This window comes from Corvus hawaiiensis, chromosome 6 (assembly GCF_020740725.1).
Source record: "Corvus hawaiiensis isolate bCorHaw1 chromosome 6, bCorHaw1.pri.cur, whole genome shotgun sequence".
Lineage (NCBI taxonomy): Eukaryota > Metazoa > Chordata > Aves > Passeriformes > Corvidae > Corvus > Corvus hawaiiensis.
In genome coordinates this window covers 40,124,157-40,143,048 of record NC_063218.1, presented here as the reverse complement: position 1 = coordinate 40,143,048, position 18,892 = coordinate 40,124,157, and the positions used below count along the sequence as shown (strand labels likewise).

Here is an 18,892-nt window from a genome sequence, read left to right as displayed (position 1 = left end):
GGTTGTGGTGGACACTAGCCTGGAAAGTCCAGCTGGACTGGCAATTGACTGGGTCACCAACAAACTATACTGGACTGATGCAGGTACTGGGATCCTCTGCTTTACATAGATTTCTGTCTTCCTTATTAGTCATGAAAACTGAAAATCCACTGGGTAGTTCTGTCTGTCTCATTCCAAATTTGTCTATTTCTGTGTAGCAAAAAATGGAGCTTCATGTCATGTGCTTCTAAATGAGTGTGAATTGAGGCACAACCCTTAGCATAATTCTCTTTGCAGTATCTCCAGTATTAATTCTGTAAAAAGATTCATCACTGTTGTCTTGCTGCAGAGCTTGTGATTGTGTGCGTTTATGTATCTTCCAGCAGTGTATCTTGGGGTGCAGCAGGTAATACTTGGAGCATGTTCCCTGCTGGAGAGTCATAGTTGAGAGAGATGTAAGGAAGATTATTCTTTCCTAGGTGTTGTCTCATGGCTTGGGGGCTTAGGTAAGAGGTGGTTTATATTCATACAGGACTCCACATCAGTGGCAGCCACAGAGGTGACTTGAGAGGATGGAAAGTGACACTTCAAGCCCCACTTCTTACCCATTTTCCAGCTAAGAACAGTGATGGATATAGGGGAAGAATATAGGGAATTGTTGTATGGAGGTTTTTTTTGCCTGAGCTCTTGCAATTCCAATTTGATCTCTGTCATTTTCTCTCTCAACTTTTGTAGGAACAGATCGGATAGAGGTCTCCAACACAGACGGGACCATGAGAACTGTTCTAATCTGGGAGAACCTAGACAGACCTAGAGATATTGTGGTGGACCCTGTTGGAGGGTAAGAGATTCTTTCTTCTGGGATGACATAACAATTCTTGCATGTCTAAAGATATTCTGGTTCTTTGGTTTTGTACAATTTTCTTCCTTGCTGGTGCCATTGTTCTACAAGCTGCTAACAGCAGAAACTAGAGACATGATTTTAGATGATAATGGAACAAGATAAGCAGAGATAATTGCCTGTTGTGCTGTGAAGCTTGCAGGAGCTGGCTGATGTTTTCAGTTGTTTATCCTGGGGATGTAATAACTAAAGGTATGGTACAAAAAATACTGAGAATGTTTTCTATTTTTCTAGATGTTTTCTATTTCTCTATTTCACATGTACACTGAATTTGTATTCAAGCTCCCTGCTTATCAACTGGGGTTTCAGTCAGAAGGATGTCCTCAGACCATGTAGAGGTGGGGATAGGGTGGATAGGAAAAGGCTTGCCAGCCATTGCTTTAGAAGCATTGAATGTCTAGAATGAAAGTGTGCTACTATTCTTTCCTTGAGTGGATTACCAGAACACAAATGCAGCAAGAGTGTAAAGGGCTAGTGGTGTAGACTGGTAAATAATCAGTTCATTTTTAGACCTTGACCTATTACCTTGAACTTTTTCCTACACATTGTGATTAGGCCAGCCCATGGGCAGTAGAAGGTATATAAATTTGAGTATGATCTTAGGAACGTTACAAAAACTGAAGGCTGGACATGAGTACAGTAATAGTCTAATGCTTCTTCCTGCTAGGGCCTGAAGGCACCAGGCTCCCTTGCTTCTCTGTAGCACTGCCTGGCTGTAGTGGCAGTGAAGAAGTGTGGGCATTCACTCCTGTCTGGGCTTCTTCTCAGGTTCATGTACTGGACTGACTGGGGAGCTAACCCAAAAATTGAACGTGCTGGGATGGATGCCTCAAACCGCTTGGTGATCATTTCCTCCAACCTGACATGGCCCAATGGCTTGGCCATTGACTATGAGTCACAGCGCTTGTACTGGGCAGATGCAGGCATGAAGACCATCGAGTATGCCAGTCTGGATGGAAGCCACAGGAAGGTAAGGAAGCCATCTTTGAGGAGCAGGCCTGGGAGCCTGAACACAAAGTGCTCATAGCTCCTGCCTCTTTTTCCAATGGAAAGGGAAATTTACAAGTCAAAGTACACAGCTGCTTTCACTGGGAGAAAAAAGCTCCCTTTTAATTTCAAACTGTGTGTGAGGGAAGTTTGAGGGCTAAGGTTGCCTCATCACTCTCCTCTTGCTGTGATTGTATGTTATGAAGTTTAGAGGGAGCAAAGGAAGCCTCTTTCCCTTAGTGACTTCATAGTCACTTATATATACTCTATATAAATATATTAGTTTTTAAAGTAATATAATATAGTATAATATAATATAATATAATATAATATTATTTCTTGGGGGGCTGGGGGTAATCTGAGCAGGTGCTGATTGGGAACAATCTGCCTCACCCCTTTGGACTTACTCTTTATGGCGAGAGAATCTACTGGACAGACTGGCAGGCCAAAAGTATCCAGAGCGCAGATAGGAGGACTGGGCAGTCTCGGGAAACGCTGCAGGACAATCTGGAGAATCTTATGGATATTCATGTTTTCCACCGGCACAGGCCACGAGGTACAGAGCTCACCCCCAGCCCCACTGAGCTGAGAGCTTGCTCCGGCTCTGCCGTGTGGCACATCTTTTCTGCAAGGAGCTGACCTGTCAGCCCTCATTGTCTTAAGTGTTTGTGTAGGATATGAGAACATGAGAATTAACTCTCAACTTGGTATTTGAGGGCATTCTAGAATTCATTTCTATAGCTGTTGCATCCCTTTTTTGTGCTGGTGCTACTGGCTCATTGATTTCTCATCCTCTTTTCCATAGTACATACAGCATGTGAAGTTAGCAATGGAGGCTGCAGTCACCTGTGCCTTTTGGCACCTCCTCCAAAAGGTTACAGCTGTACCTGCCCTACAGGGATCAACCTGCAATCTGATGGCAAGACCTGCTCCCCTGGTGAGTCTTCTCTGTAGGATCCTCATTGCAGTTTTGTATCACAGCTACATTTTGCCTCTGCCTTGTTAGAGAACAAATTTCACTTCTATGTGCTTACCTGCTTTACCCCTTGAAAAACCCATTTGGTGCCTGTACCTTCAAACTGAGTGGGAATTACTATGGAGAAACTTACTGATAAATGGATTGATGAAGGAGACATTTTTCTTAAAATGATGTTGGACAAGTAAACCAAATGTCACATTTTTTTCCCATACTTTTGCTGTAATACTGAGGTGAAATCTTAAACTACAAGGTGCTATATTCTTTAATAGGTCTGTATACACTCCTCCTGTGAACCCTCTTTTGAGGACGGTTGAAGGCACTTGGCTTCAGGCCGTGGTACATCCACTTTACCTCCTTAGCAGGAAAAAAGTGACTCCTGATTTCCATTTCCCACACATATTAGCAGAAGTAACTCTTCTATGAGTGTACTGCTTTTCAACTTGGATGTAAAGAAACATTAAGTGATGCTCAATAAAGCTTTTGTACACAGACTGTCCATAAGCCAAGATCTGCCTGACACACTTTCCCTTTTCCACTGAAGTAGATGTAACCTCTAGAATATTGGGTAAATGATGGCTACAGTTGACTGAACTTGCTCTTCACTAATATCTGTCCGTTTTCAACTCTGCAGGAATGACCAGCTTTCTGATCTTTGCCAGAAGGACTGACATCCGGATGGTCTCTCTGGATATCCCCTACTTTGCAGATGTTGTTGTCTCAGTCAATGTCACCATGAAGAACACCATTGCAATTGGAGTGGATTCTCGTGAAGGTCTGAACTTCTTAGTGTATCCTACTATGTTTGAAATGCAACAAGTAACTTCATATCTAAATGTCTGAGTTAAAGACCCAGGCACAGATCTTACTGTAGGCTGTGGATTTGGGTGGGTTTTGGATTTTTTTCCTTGTATGTGCTGCAAATAATTAGTTTCCAGTGAGGAAAGGAATATCCTTATAGGAAAGCAGAGGGCACAAACTATATGGAAAAAACTGCCTGCAATATTGAGTGGGTTTCCTGTGCATTTTAGATTTAAGAACATTCCTCCTGCTGAGGCCTTTTATGACAGTAGAGCTGAGACTCTGGTTGTTCATATATAGTAAACATCTGATGCTGTGTTGGGTGTAAACGCTGTTGCACTGTAAGGTGGACGGTCTCATTTTGAAAAATCAGATGTGGAGCTCTACTACTAGCTGATGGTATTAGGTGTTCTTTGTCCCTGTGTGAAGGTCAGACTTTGTGTAAAAGTCCTACATATTTTGGGGAGAATTGGAACAAGAAAGTTTGCACTGTTTTATCACTCTATCTTAATAATCTTGTGCTGTTACTATTCCTGTACAATCAGATCCATTTTGAAAGGTGTAGCAGGTAGTCAGAGACCTGGATCTGTTTTTTAAGGATTTTGATGTTTGGTTGTTGGGGTTTGGTTTGGTTTTGTTCTGGGCTTTTTCAAGTTTCTCTTTCTTCTTCAACCCAGGAAAGGTTTACTGGTCAGACAGCACACTGAGGAAAATCAGTCGGGCTGCCCTTGATGGCTCACAGTTTGAGGACATCATCACTACAGGTAAGGGAGATTTTGATCTGAGCGCCTCTTGCTTCTATGCAGTATGATAAGAGAGATTCTGATACCCTGGTAAAATACTTTTTCGGTGGAAAGGCAAGCAAAGCCTAAAGCAGTTCCCTACGAGATGGACAAGAGAAATACTAGAAGTTCCTGACTAAATTGGGAGAATAAGGAGTGACCAAAATGTTTTTCTATTTTCTCAGGTCTGTTGACTACAGATGGGCTGGCTGTGGATGCTATTGGCAGGAAGATATATTGGACAGATACAGGAACAAATCGGATTGAAGTGGGCAACCTCGATGGCTCCATGAGGAAAGTCTTGGTCTGGCAGAACCTGGACAGTCCTCGGGCAATAGCTTTATACCATGAAATGGGGTTAGTGTTGTCAAGGGATTGTCTAGGAGTTACACAGGACTTCTGATATCCTTTTCCATAATACTTGCTGACTTTTCCCCAGGTATATGTACTGGACGGACTGGGGTGAGAATGCCAAGCTGGAACGCTCTGGGATGGATGGCTCTGGACGAGTGGTGTTGATCAGCAACAACTTGGGCTGGCCTAATGGACTGGCAGTGGATAAGGCTGGGTCCCAGCTGCTCTGGGCTGATGCACACACTGAGGTCTGATTCTGTTCTTCAGTGTTGTTTGTCATTGGGTCTTTGGTAACCTGGAGGCTTCTTTGAAGCTCTTGAGCAAGTTTTCAAAAGAGCAAAGGGAATGTAAGCTTTCCTGAGAGTGTGGGCTATGGAGGGAGGGTGAACCTGAATAACATCACTCACTGAGACTGTTTCCCACTTGCTACAGTAAGTGCTAGCAAGAGGAGAAGTGTTTTGAGTACGGGGTGATGTTCTACTTCTTTCTTTAGCGGATCGAGGCTGCAGATCTCAATGGCGCGAACCGCCGCACCCTGCTATCTCCAGTGCAACATCCCTATGGCCTCACTTTGCTGGACTCTTACATCTACTGGACTGACTGGCAAACTCGCAGCATTCATAGGGCTGACAAGGACACTGGTGCCAATGTCATCTTGGTGAGGGCAAACCTGCCTGGCCTCATGGACATTCAAGCTGTTGATAGGGCGCGGCCCCTGGGTAAGTTGCTCCCCAGTCTCGGTGGGTGTCGGTGGTGGCGAGGGGAGTCCTTCAGAGCTGTCATTGGAAAGAGTCCTTTGGTGTAAAGCAGGAGTGATAGAGTGACTTCTCAAAAATCAGCTTTTCTTGTCTTCTGATCCCTTCTTTTAAAGCATCACTTCTTCCCTCTTTAATTATTTTTGCACTCCTCCCTGTTTACGTAGCTCTGTAGGACTAGTGTTGATTACTGCATGCTTTTTGACCCCTTTGAAGCATTTCCTTCACTGGATTGCACTGACAACCTCATTCTCGCACACAGAAGAGCCACTTTCTTAGGAGAAATATGAACAAGTCATACCTTATTAGGCTTCATCAGAGTGTTCTGCCATTGGACAATTTCCCTTTTTTGACTCCAGAAGACTCTAATTCTTCTTAAACCAGTTGCTGAAATCTTATTTGAAGTTCTAGAATTATTTCCCAATCATTGCAGCCTTCATCTTCTTGCCTGCCTCTTTGCTCTGCAAAACCTCTGCTGCTTTAGTTGCTCTTAATATATCACACTGTCCAATTGTTCTGTGCCAGAGTCAATTCCTTGTTACTCTTCGGGGATCCTATAACACCCCATCTTGCCTCCTTGCTTTTCAGTGGAAGTTGCTGCTCTGTGCTGTGGCTTTATTTTGGTAGAATTTCCCCAATACATATTTCTACAGAAAACCGTGCTGCTTTTCCTGTGGTTGCTAACAGCAGAACATCACTCTTGACTGCATAACTTGGCAATGTAACTTAAAGCTGACCAAAAGCCTAGCCATCATATCCACGTTGTCTTCTTCCTGCTCCCTGCACCTGTCTTCTGGGCTTATTCCCTCCTAGTAAATGTATGCTGGGTTCTTTACAATTTAAAAAAACTTATATGACCCTAATACGTCAGGCACTTCCAGCAGGCTTCTCTGATGCCTTTGTTTACTTGCCACTGTGCGCAGCTAAGTTGAAACAGAAGCTTCTTTGTCAGCCTGGCCTCTGGTGCATTGTCTCACTATTTCCCCACAGGGCTGGATTTTTCTGTCAGCATTACCATTTGCAGCAGTAATAAAGTTCAGCTGCAGTTGCATAAATCTGTGAGCATTTGGCTGTTCCTTTTTCCGTGGGAAAATTGTGATTAGCAAGGAATGCAGGTTAAGATTTTTCTTCTAATGATCCCTCTTCTTCTGAACCCGCCTGTTCTCCTTGCCAGTCATGCCCATACCTACCATGAATCTTGGAGAGAAGGGAGAGTGTCTCTGTACAAAAGGCTGTAGATTCCCAGCTAGGCTGGGACAGTAAGGATGAACTCAGCTGCTAGCAAGTTATGCATGTACGTAGCCTTTAAAATAAAACTTTGGTGTGTGGGATCCTAAAACTATGCTTCCTTGTTTCTAAAGGCTTCAATAAATGTGGAGTTCGTAACGGTGGCTGCTCCCACCTTTGCTTACCTCACCCCACTGGTTTCTCCTGTGCCTGCCCCACTGGCATCCAGCTGAAGAGAGATGAGCAGACATGTGACTCTTCTCCAGAGACCTACCTACTTTTCTCTAGCCGTGCTTCCATCCGTCGTATCTCTCTGGACACCAGTGACCACACAGATGTGCACATACCTGTCCCTGAGCTGAACAACGTCATTTCTCTGGACTATGATAGTGTGGATGGCAAGATTTACTACACAGATGTATTTCTTGATGTTATCAGGTGGGTGCCAGTCAACTGCTTGGCTGGTGCTCAGGTCACCCAGTGACTTGTGCTTAGTGTGCCAGTAAACTGGGGAGACTGAGCACTACACCACTGCTTAGACCTTCTCTTTGGTACACAGCATCATGTGTATCACTGAACTCATGCTGCAGGTGTGTTTAACCTGCTGGAGACTGGGGAAAAAAGTATTAGCAATGTAGTAGTATGCAGTGCCCCTGTGATTGATGGAGATCCAGGTTTTCCAGGAGCTGCCTGTTTCTCACTGCCATTTGTCATTGATTTCTATCCAGGCGCGCTGATCTGAATGGCAGCAACATGGAAACTGTTATTGGTCAGGGTTTGAAGACTACGGATGGCCTGGCAGTGGACTGGGTTGCCAGGAACCTCTACTGGACAGATACAGGACGCAATACCATCGAAGTGGCTAGACTGGATGGAAGCTCCAGGAAAGTGCTGATCAATAACAGCCTGGATGAGCCCCGAGCCATTGCTGTCTTTCCTAAGAAGGGGTAGGTATGAGGTTATTGGTGGGGCAGGGGGAAGGGCTGCACAGAGGCATGTTGGAAGAGGAGGTTGTGGGAGGAAGAAGAGATGTGCCATGTGCATCCGCAGGTACTAGCAAGGGGTTGACTCTGAGTGAGTTGCAGTAGTCAGGCAGACAGGGAATTTGAAGGCTGGGCAGATAGCAGTGAGAAGAAGGCTACAGGCCATATTGTCTTTTTTAACCTGAAGAATCTGGCAGTTTCACTCATAACTAAAACTTTCTTTAGGCCAAATGAAATGGTCTTTTCTTCTTACGCTTGCCTTTTATCTCTCCAGGTATCTCTTCTGGACAGATTGGGGTCACATTGCTAAAATTGAACGGGCAAACTTGGACGGCTCTGAACGTAAAATCCTGATTAACACTGACCTAGGATGGCCCAATGGATTGACTTTGGATTATGACACCAGGAGGTCAGTGAAAGATTTTCCTATACTTGCAAAGAGTTAAGGGATGTAATGAATTTTTTAGCCCTCTTAGCTTCATTTATTGGAGTGACACTGTGGGTTTGGGTTTGGGATTGGTTTTGGAGTGTTTGGGGGGTTTCTTCTTCAGGTTTTTTTTCACAATCCATCTTATGATTCCATGATCTTGGCCAGTAAATGACTAGAAAGTAAAGAGGGGTTGTATAGACGAAAGCTCACCTCTTTCCCTGTGCCTTCAGGATATACTGGGTGGATGCGCACCTTGATCGCATAGAGAGTTGTGACCTCAATGGGAAGCTACGGCAAGTCTTGGTCAGCCAGGTGTCACATCCCTTTGCTCTGACACAGGTGAGAAGATTTTCCTGCTGCCACCATTCTCCCTGGTGTGTTGATGAGTTTGTCCAGTGGAGTTTGAGAACAGGGAGGTGTTACAGTCTGGGGAAACCAAGATGGCTGAGAGGATAGTACTTAAATCTTCTCTGGAGCTAACAAAGGAAGTTTGTCTAAACTGTGGGGTGTAGACAGTCATCATCTTTACAATAAGAGGGTAAGGGTTTGAAAAGGCCTTTGTTTTGGGCCTTCTGCCACTGGGATATGTTTTGTATGGGTATCCTACATGACTAAACAAGCTAATAATGGCTGTGATTTTTCTTTGCTGTCTCCCTGAGCAGCAGGACAGATGGATATACTGGACTGACTGGCAAACGAAGTCTATCCAGAGAGTGGACAAATACTCTGGGCGGAACAAAGAGACAGTCCTAGCCAATGTTGAGGGATTGATGGATATCATTGTGGTTTCTCCTCAGAGACAGACAGGTAAATAGAAGGGCCTTGGTTCAGGCAAATGCTAATTGTAGACCAAAGGAACTCTAAAACCACTGCACTACTGTGGATGTCAAATAAGGATGACATCCTTTTTTATACTCAAATTATTCACACATCTTCCCTTAGCACATTCCTTGTCTGCTTGTGACTTTTCAGTCAGGTACATCTTAATGGTGTTCTGTTAGAGCTTTGATTAGCAAATGTCACTTTCTTGTTGTTCACCCAACATTGTGTTAAAACAGAAGAATGTGAGCTTTTTATTTTTTTTTTATCTGTGCAGCTGTGTTGTCTGGGCTTCTGTCTAAAGATTTCCAGTGCCTTCCTTTCAAGACTGCCCTAATCCAATCCAGTGTCTGGCTATTGTCATCACTTTCTTAGCAATCAGATGAAGGGCATATGCCAAAAACATAATAACTTGCTGGATTTCTAAGAAGTATTTCTGGCTGAGCAGGAAAGAAGGTTATTGCTCTGAGCTCCTTTTTGTTTGTTCCTTCCAGGTAGTAATGCTTGTGGAGTGAACAATGGAGGCTGCACTCACCTCTGCTTTGCCAGGGCTTCTGACTTCGTCTGCGCGTGTCCGGATGAACCAGATGGGCGGCCCTGTTCTATGAGTGAGTTTACTGAGTGTCACTTGGGCAGTAGCTTCCATAACTGAGCCACTGCTACTGCTTATGCACTGGCAACCAGAGCAGCTGAGCTCTCCAGTGTATACATTTTATGCAGAGTCATTTATTGGAAGTAAGGGTAACAGTTGTGAACAATAGGACCTTCTTCTGTCCTTTCTGCTGACAGACTGGGTTTGAGATGGGAAGGCTGCTCATATAAGCTATAGAGAGTTTTGGAAATGGCCTGTAAGACTTGACCATCTGTCCCATAGAGTTGGAGTCCTGCTTATTTTTCTCTGTTGTTCTAGTTCCTGGTGTGGTGCCCCCTGGTCCAGAACCAACCAGTGTAAGTGAGAGAAGTCAAACACCACCTGGCAGACTAGGTACCTCAACAATGAAACCTCTCACATCTCTGGAAACAGTGGAAGGAAAGTAAGTGTTCTTGTTCTCTTGGAATTGGGGTGTGAAAGTCACAGCTTTTGCAAGGTGCCACGTGCAAGCCCACTCTGGTTGCCATCATCCAAATATACCTATCCCTAGCCAAGGGAGGATATTCCAACTTCAGATTTCACATTCTTAATGGATGAAACTATTATGACAAAGATGCAGAATATTGTTGAGATGGCAAGAAAGAGCTTCAGATTTTTTCTGTCTGTTTTGTTGAAATGTGTGTGTAGGCTGACTGTGCTGAAGTGTTAAAATCCTCCTTTAGCACATGTGTCGTTCATTTGATTGATTTTTGAATCTCCTAATTTTGAGAACTCATTTCTGAGAGGAGGACAGAGGAGTCTGTTGCTTCAATGCACTGAAACATCTCAAACTAGACCCACACAACTGAGGAAGTGGTTCCGCCCTGGGAAGAGGATAGCTTGCTTGGGACAGAACAGAATCTTTGCAGCTCTAACATTTTAAGTTGCAATGCAGGTAGTTAAGAGACTCTTTTCTGCTAATTCCCTACAACTTGCTATTTATACAGCTCAGCAAAAGAGTGGTTCTGTAGTATATGGCTGAGTTATTTACCGGGCAAAATTTGCACTTTGTTGAGTATGAGTTATTGGACAGAAAGGTCTTCATGCTGACTCTGAGATATTTTGATTTTTGTTTCAGTGCTGATGCCGAAATTTTTTTCCTGATAGATATATGTGTATACCTGTGTACATGAGAGGTGAATCTAGAATGACTCAGATACAAAGATACTGCAGACTGATAATTGATACATACATGCACACCCCCTATATATATATGTATATGGTTGTCTCTTCTCTGGATACAGAATACTGAAGAAGAGTAAGGAAGACCTGTGGTTTTTAACTGGAAAGGGAGGGGATATCAGTGCTAGCCCATTCCATCCTGGTTTTTGATACCTTTGATACTGTTGATTCTACTTTCAGTAAATAACTCTCCTTCTGCCATTCAGCTGTTCTGACAAAGATGCTAGGCAAGGCTTGTGTACTCGTGCCAACGAGGCAGTGTTGGCCACTATGGGTGAGTTCCTTTTCTTTAACTCTTTGCCACCAGGGTTATTCCTCCAGATGTGCCCAGGGCATTCCAGTCCATAGTGTCTGAAACTCAAATTTCTGAAACTCAGACCTGAAATACTCAAATGCCCTCTGAGCAGAACAAAGTGCCTCTAAGGATGAACATCAGTTGTAGACATTCATTAACCTAGATGACTCTCTGGTCTGAAGAATAGTTCTGTTTTCTTTTATCCCATACCTCATTCATTGGGCTCTTCCCATTAATACAATAATAATTCCCTCTTTTTCATTGTCCCCTTTGTGTTTAGTTGAAGATGGTTGACTGGGGTAATTGCTTCCCACTGCAGGAGTAACCTGTCAGCAACGGGGTCTAACTCATCCATTACAAGCCCATTACAAAGATCTTGACGCTCCTTGGTTTGCTGGGGCCTGGGTGGGAGGAAAGTTTACTACACGTTTGGTTTCATATGAAGCCAAACAAAACCCTCTGCTAAACCTTGGTGTGCTGACATTTTAGTTTACATACTTCTGTATGGGTAAAGCCCCAGCACTAGGCATTACACCAAGGTCAATATTATCCAGTGAAATATAAGATGAGTGCATAAATTACCCTTGGTGTTCACTTTCAGGAGAAGGACTGCACGTCAGCTACATTATTGGAGGTCTTCTCAGCATCTTGTTTATTTTGCTGCTTATTGCTGCTTTAATTATATATAGGTAAGTGATCTTTTTTTCTTCTCCTGGCCAGTTGTAAACTCTAGGGTTGTAGGAGAAGAAAGTTTCTGAAAGCACAAAATCTTTCTTTATTGTCATTTACAGTCCTTTTTTTCTCCATTGGAAGGAGCGCTTGATGGTTTTATTTGCAAGGTTTCAGTCCTGTGCCTCTGAAGTGTTGGTCATGCAGTTCTGAAACCTTATTGGATAAATTTTCTGCAGAGAGCTTATGAGTTACGGACAGGGATGTGAGATAATATGTATCTCAGTAGATCTGTGAGCTCATGCGCTTTCTGACAGATAGCTTCACCAGTTACTGCCAGCATAGCTTTTGTGCTTACATGGCAGTGCCTTGCTGTACTGGTAGCTAGTAAATGGACTAGTAGCTGAAGAGCCAGATGAAGCCAGCATTCTCTCTTTGAGGGACAGTGGAGATTGCTGGAGCCTTCCACTTGCTGAGCACTGAGGAACTTTGGATCCTGGCAGTAGGTTCCCGTGTCTTTTCTGACAGCTCTCTCCCTCTAGGCATAATAAGTCCAAGTTTACGGACCCTGGCTTGGGGAACCTAACTTACAGTAATCCGTCATATCGGACATCTACCCAGGAGGTGAAGATTGAATCGATTCCCAAACCAACCATGTACAACCAGCTGTGCTACAAGAAAGAGGTAAGAGCTGCTACTAAGGACATGGGAGCCCAGCTTAAGCTGCTGTTGAGTATTACAGGCTTCACTAAGTGGAAGGATTGCAACTTGTGAGCATTTACTTCTAGGACATAGGAGGACAGCTTCAGTGAATTGTTCAGACTGCTATGGAGGTCAACCAGCAGCACTTCTTCCCCAGTGAGCTGTAGTGAATTTGGCCTGTCTTTAGATCACTGCTTCTTACCCACTTCCACAATGTCTTGTATTTCATTTACATTGGGTGCTGGCCCTCAAAAGTACATGAGTCAATTGGAATTGTCTTCCATGGATACAGGTCCTGGTTAGTGACTGTTGTACCAAGGTTGCTTTGGACACTTATATGGGGAACCAGGCAGTCAGAAGGGGTTTGCTAACAAGAATGTAGCTCCTGGGTGTGCACTGCCTGGAAGGGTTGGGAGAGAGGAAAAAAATAGAGCCCTTATTAAATAGAGCATTTTAAAGGCCCTTCAGAGGTCCATACTTTGTGCCACAGAATGGAGACAGTTTAATATAATATCTTGCAGCACTTAGTTTTTCCTCTCTTTTCTCCTCAGAAGCTTTCTTATCACTCAGATAGCTTCTCATCTTCCCTCTTCTGATTTCCGTCCACATCCTCACGTCAGGTATCACTGCTCTGTGTGTTTGATCCTGCCTCCCTCACTCAAGCTCTGTTGTGTGGCTCAAGCACTGTCTGTACTAATTGCTCTTTCTTGGTTTCCCCCCTCCCCCCCGGCTTTTATGTCCTTAAACTAGCTCTACTGTCTTCAGGAAGGTATAAGTAATTTTCTATGGCAGATTTTTTGGTCTGGGCTTTGGCTACTCATACTCAGTGAGATTTGGAAAAGGTAATTTCTGTTAGAACTATTTATGATTATCTGTTAGATCACTTAGTTCCTCTAGCAGGGATCACAGATTTACACAGGGAAGAGTTTTCCCTTACTGTTTTCCAAAGGTACTATCCAATAGATTTCCCAAACTTTCAAGCCATTTTGGCCTTATCTATTAAGGATAAGATAGGATTATTTATCTGGGAATCTAAATCCTTTCCACTTTTCTGTTAATTCCAATGTTCCTTGATATACGCAGATGTGTATTTCCCCACTCCCTCCACTTTCTCCTCAGGGATAGATCAGATGCTCCTTATTTGTTGGTGAGCCAAGTTAGACAGATTTCAATACTTTAATCTCAGTGTGGTCCCTTTAGCCTCTGATCATTTTGCTTGTTTCCCTATAATCTCCTTTCCCTGTGTCACTGTGAGACTTGGACTCAATAGCAGTATTCCAGCTGTGCTTTGCTGAGAGGTGAATCTAGAATGACTCAGATGTAAAGATGTTGCAAACCTTGAATTGATTCCCTGCCTACTTTTACCATGAGGTTTTCTGTCTGTTTCTGCTTCCCATTTTGTTTGGTGAGGTTTTTTTCCTTCCTTTCTAGGCTCAGTGTTTTCACTCTCTTCTGTCAGGGAATATGTATAGTTGAATGAGGAGAGCAACCTCATCCTCATTCCACTTCCATGACTGAAGACTCATGGAGTTTGAAATGAGAGCTCTTGCAGGGAGGACTCGTCTGGGGGTGGTAAAGAACTAAAGGTGGTGTGCCATTGTGGCAGTTAAAGCCAGTGGCTGTTTACATGGAGGTCCAGCTTTTTGTCTGCTTCACTGTCTTCATTCCAGCTCTGCATTGCTCTTTGCCATATTTTTCCATAGATGTATTTTTTTCATTAATCTGTCTTCTCCCTAGACTGGTCCTGACCATAGCTACACTAAGGAGAAGATCAAGATTGTGGAGGGAATATGCCTTTTATCCAGTGATGATTCCGAATAGGATGACCTTAAGCAGATTCGGAGCTCCCGTGGAGGGATCCTCCGGGACCACGTCTGCATGAAGACGGATACGGTCTCTATCCAGGCCAGTTCTGGTTCACTGGATGACACTGAAACTGAGCAGCTGCTACAGGAAGAACAGTCTGAATGCAGCAGTGTTAACACAGCAGCAGCCACTCCTGAGCGGCGTGGCTCACTCCCAGACACAGGCTGGAAACACCAACGCAAGCCCTCCACAGAGAGCGAGGTGTAAAGCACATGTGACTTTGGAAACAGTCGTACCCTCCCTACCCTCTGCTCTGCACAAAAAAGACAGGACTCTGCCTGCCTGGCAAGGAAGGGCGCAGAGACCAGCCTCTCTCACAAGGGCCCCGAGACTGGGACTGCCTTTCAGCAAGGAGCTTGGGCAGCTGTATTGTTGTGGTTGGAGAAGGAGGATGGGTGGGTTGGTTGGAACCCAGAGACTCTTTTGACTCATTTTCACTGTCTGTGGTTTATTTATATGTTCCCTTTTCCTGGAAGCTGCCACGTTAACTTTTGCAATGACTCCTCTGGCCTGAATCTGGTTCAGAGTCTCTGTTCCCTGGCAACCTGCAAGTCCTGTGCCATCCAGCTCACGGTCAATGCCCATGAAGAGAGCAGAGCTGCCTCATTGCTGGCTCCTGGTCACAGAGTCATTCCAGCACTAGCAGCACTCTTCGAGGCTTTGTGTTGAAGGGTCTCTGACTTGAGAGAGGTCTTGGTATAGATGGGATATACTTTGGGGCTCAAGAGGACACTGAAATAGCATCAGGTCACCTTGTAAAGGCATAAAGAGGGTAACCACAGTTGCCAAGACTCACTTCATGGGAGCATCACTGCTTACTTTTGTATCTGCTACTAAAAATTTCAATTAATGCTCAGATTGGAGCACTGTGTCTGTTGCTGGCAGTGGACACTGCTCCTGTTCTCCCCTCTCCTGTTAAAATATGTTTCTACTCTGGAAAAACAAGAGTCAGCCAATGGCCCTTTCAGAACTGTTCCCTGTGGGTACTGGAGTCTGAGTGCTGAACTTGAGACAAGAAGAGATTGGTATTTCACTCAGCTCTACAGAGCTAATGGGAGGAAATGGACCTCATCAAGACCTAAATTTTACTGATCTTTGCATAACTGATAAATAAAAAAAGAAAAAGAAAATTTGCTAGGTCCCCCCTAGTCCCAATTCTGCAAGGTCCCAATTATTTTGGCCTTTAGGACCTTTGATTACCGTAATAAGGGAAAAGAGAGAATTCCTAGGTCAAGTCCTTCCCGGGGGAATGCTCAGTGCTGACAGTTAGGAACTGCTTTATTACTAGGCTGAGCCCATTTGACCTAGAATGGGAGACAATAATCAGGGAGCTGCAAGGGCCATTTTAAGATCAGATAGTATTGCACTTTAAGTTCTTCTGTTACCACTAAATAGCTCTCCTTGCTAAGTAGTTTTTCCCATCAGCTGCATGAGCTTCAGTTGTTTTCTGGCCTCCAAGGCTCTTACCCTTTAGGGAATGTCATCCTACCCTTGCAGCCAAAATCCAGCAGCATTTGGAGCATGCTCCCAAGGACTATTGCCACCTTTTCACATTCTCTTGTCATCTGTTTGTTCAAAATATAGAAGAGAAAATATTGCTTGACACTTCTTCAAAAACAAAATTTATATTAACCCCTCAAGTCACATGGTGAAATATTAAGCATTAAGCCAGATACTTGGAAGCAGAACTTCCCAGTGAAGAATTTCTCACTGCAAAGTTTGTAACCTCTTTATCGCCTGGATAGAGGTCAAGTACATTCCCACCCATGGTGTAAAGAGAGCAAAACATACATCAGGGGTATGGTTCAGAGGTAGGGGGTGGGCACATCTCCCATGCAATGTTTTTTTCAGGTAAAAAGAAAGGAGAATTGTCCTACTCTGCTCTAGCCTTGTTTATATACTAACAGGCCTGCTACTCCTTTAAAACACAACAGTTGCCAGTGGTTTGGCTGTACTTTTCACAGCAGAGGTAGCTTTGTAGATAGGGGAAGGTTGCAGCTTTGACCTGGCTAGGTGGCTTGAAACTCTGTCCATAACTGCACCATTGGGCTGACAGGTGTATATTCCTGTGGAAAATGAACTGGAGCTAAGGCTTGGAAATTTCCCTGTGTTAATGTGGGACTCTTCCCTATTCCCAGAGGGATTTATTTTTATTTTTTTTAATTAGATTTTTATTTAATTATTTATTTGATTGACTCCAGCCTGGGAAGCATTGATTTTGTTGGGCAGAGGCACTTTTGGATTGAGGTGTGGACTTGACTGGGAAGTGAGAAAGGAGTGCATATCACTGACATGGACCCTGCCCATCTAAGCCACTTCACGCAGGGACAACACCAGAGGGCTGAGGCATAGGCAGAACATCGATTTGAGCAGAAACCACATGTAGGGGCAGGGGCATCAAGGCTGGGAGTGGGGAGATTGAGGAGGAAGGCTCTGACTTACAGAAGAGCAGGGTTTCTTTGGGTTTTGGAATGGGTTGGGGTTTTTTTTCCCCCAATAGCTTATGTAACTGTGCACCAAAATCCTGAGGTGGGACAGGGGTGAAGGGAAACATCTGCCCAGACCTGTCACTTAAGTCAGCCTGTCAGAGTAATTGCTGCCCAAGTCACAAATGTGGAATGGAAAAACAGTCTTTTCAACAACTCATGGTGCTTGTGATCTCCACCTTGATCAATATCTCTGCTGCTTCTTAGGAGAGACCCTGCACACTCCAGCCTAACAACCATTCATAACTGCTTTCTGCTCCCTTCCTCAAATGATTATGGTGAAAAGGAGCAATAAAATGTCACACAGCCTCCTCTACCAGTGAGGTGGGCAGAAATACATGTCTTTTTCATAGAGACAGCCCCAGTGAGATGCTGCCTTGGGGATGCATCATGGTTCCCCGTTCTGAGGAAGAGAAGACCCTTGTTGCACTTAGGATGTTAAGAATGTAGAAAGGCTACTGGAGGATGATCTCTTGAGCACTGATTTACTATGTAAAAAGCAAACCTCTCTCCTATCTGTCCTGAGCTAACGTCAGTGATTTCCGTGTGTTCCTGTGTAATGGTTTTAACGTTACTCACTGGAGACATTGGATTTTCTGGAGTTATTTAACCACTGTGTTCAGTATTTTAGGGGTTGATGATAATTTAATATAAATTTAGCTTTTCTTAACCACTCTGCCTGGCTTTTGGTTGTGAATCATGCATGTTATTTGGACTCCCCTTTGAATGAGGAACTCCCAAACTTGTTCAGACAGAACCTCAACTTCGCTTCGAGAGGAGCAAGAAGGTAGGAACAGATTCAGGTTCTTAGGAACCTGATTGTAGCATACACTGCACCCCTATGGCTTTGAATCAAGGGCCCCATATCTACACTCACTTTTGCAGATTTCTTTACATACGTAATATCTCTCACTCTGCCCTGCCTTGCTTTTTTCCCCCCCTCTTTAACATGGCAACAGCAGAAGGGATTGTTCTTTCTGGCGTGTATTAGGATTGTAGAGATCTCAAGCCTCTGTCGAGTGGAAAATAAAGCTCTGAAGAAGAGCTGGTTTTTCTTTCTGTAGGGGGTTTTGCTTAGGCTTCTGTTGCCTTTTTTTATAACCAAGAGTTTAAATAGTGCAAAAGGCTGAGTAATGAATGAAACATCCACTAATAACTGACACTGCAGTACTGGTGCCAGTCTTGTAACACATTCTGTCCCTTTCTGATGAACTCCCTAAAACATTTTAAACAACTGTATTTCTGCTCATTTCACAATTGAAGCACAGTGCAGAAGCCATTTCAGTCAGATCATGAAAAAATTGTCTCACTTTCAATAAACTGATGGTGCTTACATGGCATGGTAGGGAGAGAGCAGTGTAAGATTAATTGCAGTTGCATGCATGGCACTCTGCTGTCCCTTGTCTTCTATTCTGATTACCCATAACAATTTTTCCTTCAATTTCTTAAGCTGAAGTGAAGAAACAAAGGAGCAAAAACTCTGTGCTCCAAAAACAGTTCACAGAATAGGCCAGGTTGGAAAGGACATAGTGGGTCATCTGAGCCAACCTCCCTGATCAAGCAGGGTCACCCCAGAGCACTTGGCACAGGATTGTGTCCAGACAGATCCTGTATTCTCCAGTGAGGGAGACTCCACAACTTCCCTGGGCCATCGTCCAGCACACCCACGAAGTGGAACTGCCTGCCTATCTGTTTCTGCCCACTGCCTCTAGTCCTATTGCTTGGCACCGCCAAGCAGAGCCTGGCTCTACCTTCTGATACTCTCCCTTCAGATACTGATAGACAGTGATGAGCTCCCCTATCAGTCATTTCTTCAGTTGCTGCTTTGCAAACTCAATGACCATAGGAAAGAGAAGGCCCACTCTTCTGTAATAGGATCTTCGCCAAAGGTGAATCAATCAGCTCCGAGATGCTTTAGCCCTTTGCTAAAGGGGTCCTGCGGCCTGACGCGGCTGTTTCAGGACCAGCGCCTCCCGCCAGGCACTGCTCCAGCCGCAGCGGCCCCGGCAGCCCCCCCGCCCCCTCCCCTGGGGACACGGCGGCGGCCGAGAGAGCGGGGGGAGGCGT

General features: G+C 44.3%; 1 protein-coding gene across 3 annotated transcripts in view; it reads left to right on the top strand.

Annotated features, from left to right (window-relative positions):
* The window catches only part of LRP4 (LDL receptor related protein 4), an 83,741-nt gene extending 66,243 nt beyond the window's left edge, over positions 1–17,498 (top strand). For 2 of the 3 annotated variants that reach the window (XM_048306891.1, XM_048306889.1), the window contains 21 exons: positions 2–83; positions 715–820; positions 1,649–1,850; positions 2,234–2,423; positions 2,673–2,804; positions 3,478–3,618; positions 4,322–4,408; positions 4,612–4,783; positions 4,866–5,028; positions 5,274–5,499; positions 6,897–7,200; positions 7,491–7,709; positions 8,020–8,154; positions 8,406–8,514; positions 8,838–8,982; positions 9,489–9,602; positions 9,905–10,028; positions 11,014–11,081; positions 11,704–11,791; positions 12,314–12,455; positions 14,211–17,498. In XM_048306891.1, the coding sequence (XP_048162848.1) occupies positions 2–83; positions 715–820; positions 1,649–1,850; positions 2,234–2,423; positions 2,673–2,804; positions 3,478–3,618; positions 4,322–4,408; positions 4,612–4,783; positions 4,866–5,028; positions 5,274–5,499; positions 6,897–7,200; positions 7,491–7,709; positions 8,020–8,154; positions 8,406–8,514; positions 8,838–8,982; positions 9,489–9,602; positions 9,905–10,028; positions 11,014–11,081; positions 11,704–11,791; positions 12,314–12,455; positions 14,211–14,294 (3,033 nt within the window). In that variant the 3' untranslated portion in view covers positions 14,295–17,498. Of the gene's footprint in view, position 1; positions 84–714; positions 821–1,648; positions 1,851–2,233; positions 2,424–2,672; positions 2,805–3,477; positions 3,619–4,321; positions 4,409–4,611; positions 4,784–4,865; positions 5,029–5,273; positions 5,500–6,896; positions 7,201–7,490; positions 7,710–8,019; positions 8,155–8,405; positions 8,515–8,837; positions 8,983–9,488; positions 9,603–9,904; positions 10,029–11,013; positions 11,082–11,703; positions 11,792–12,313; positions 12,456–13,024; positions 13,094–14,210 lie in introns of all 3 variants that reach the window. The other variant, XM_048306890.1, reaches the window with a different exon arrangement.
* Positions 17,499–18,892: the final 1,394 nt, after the last annotated feature.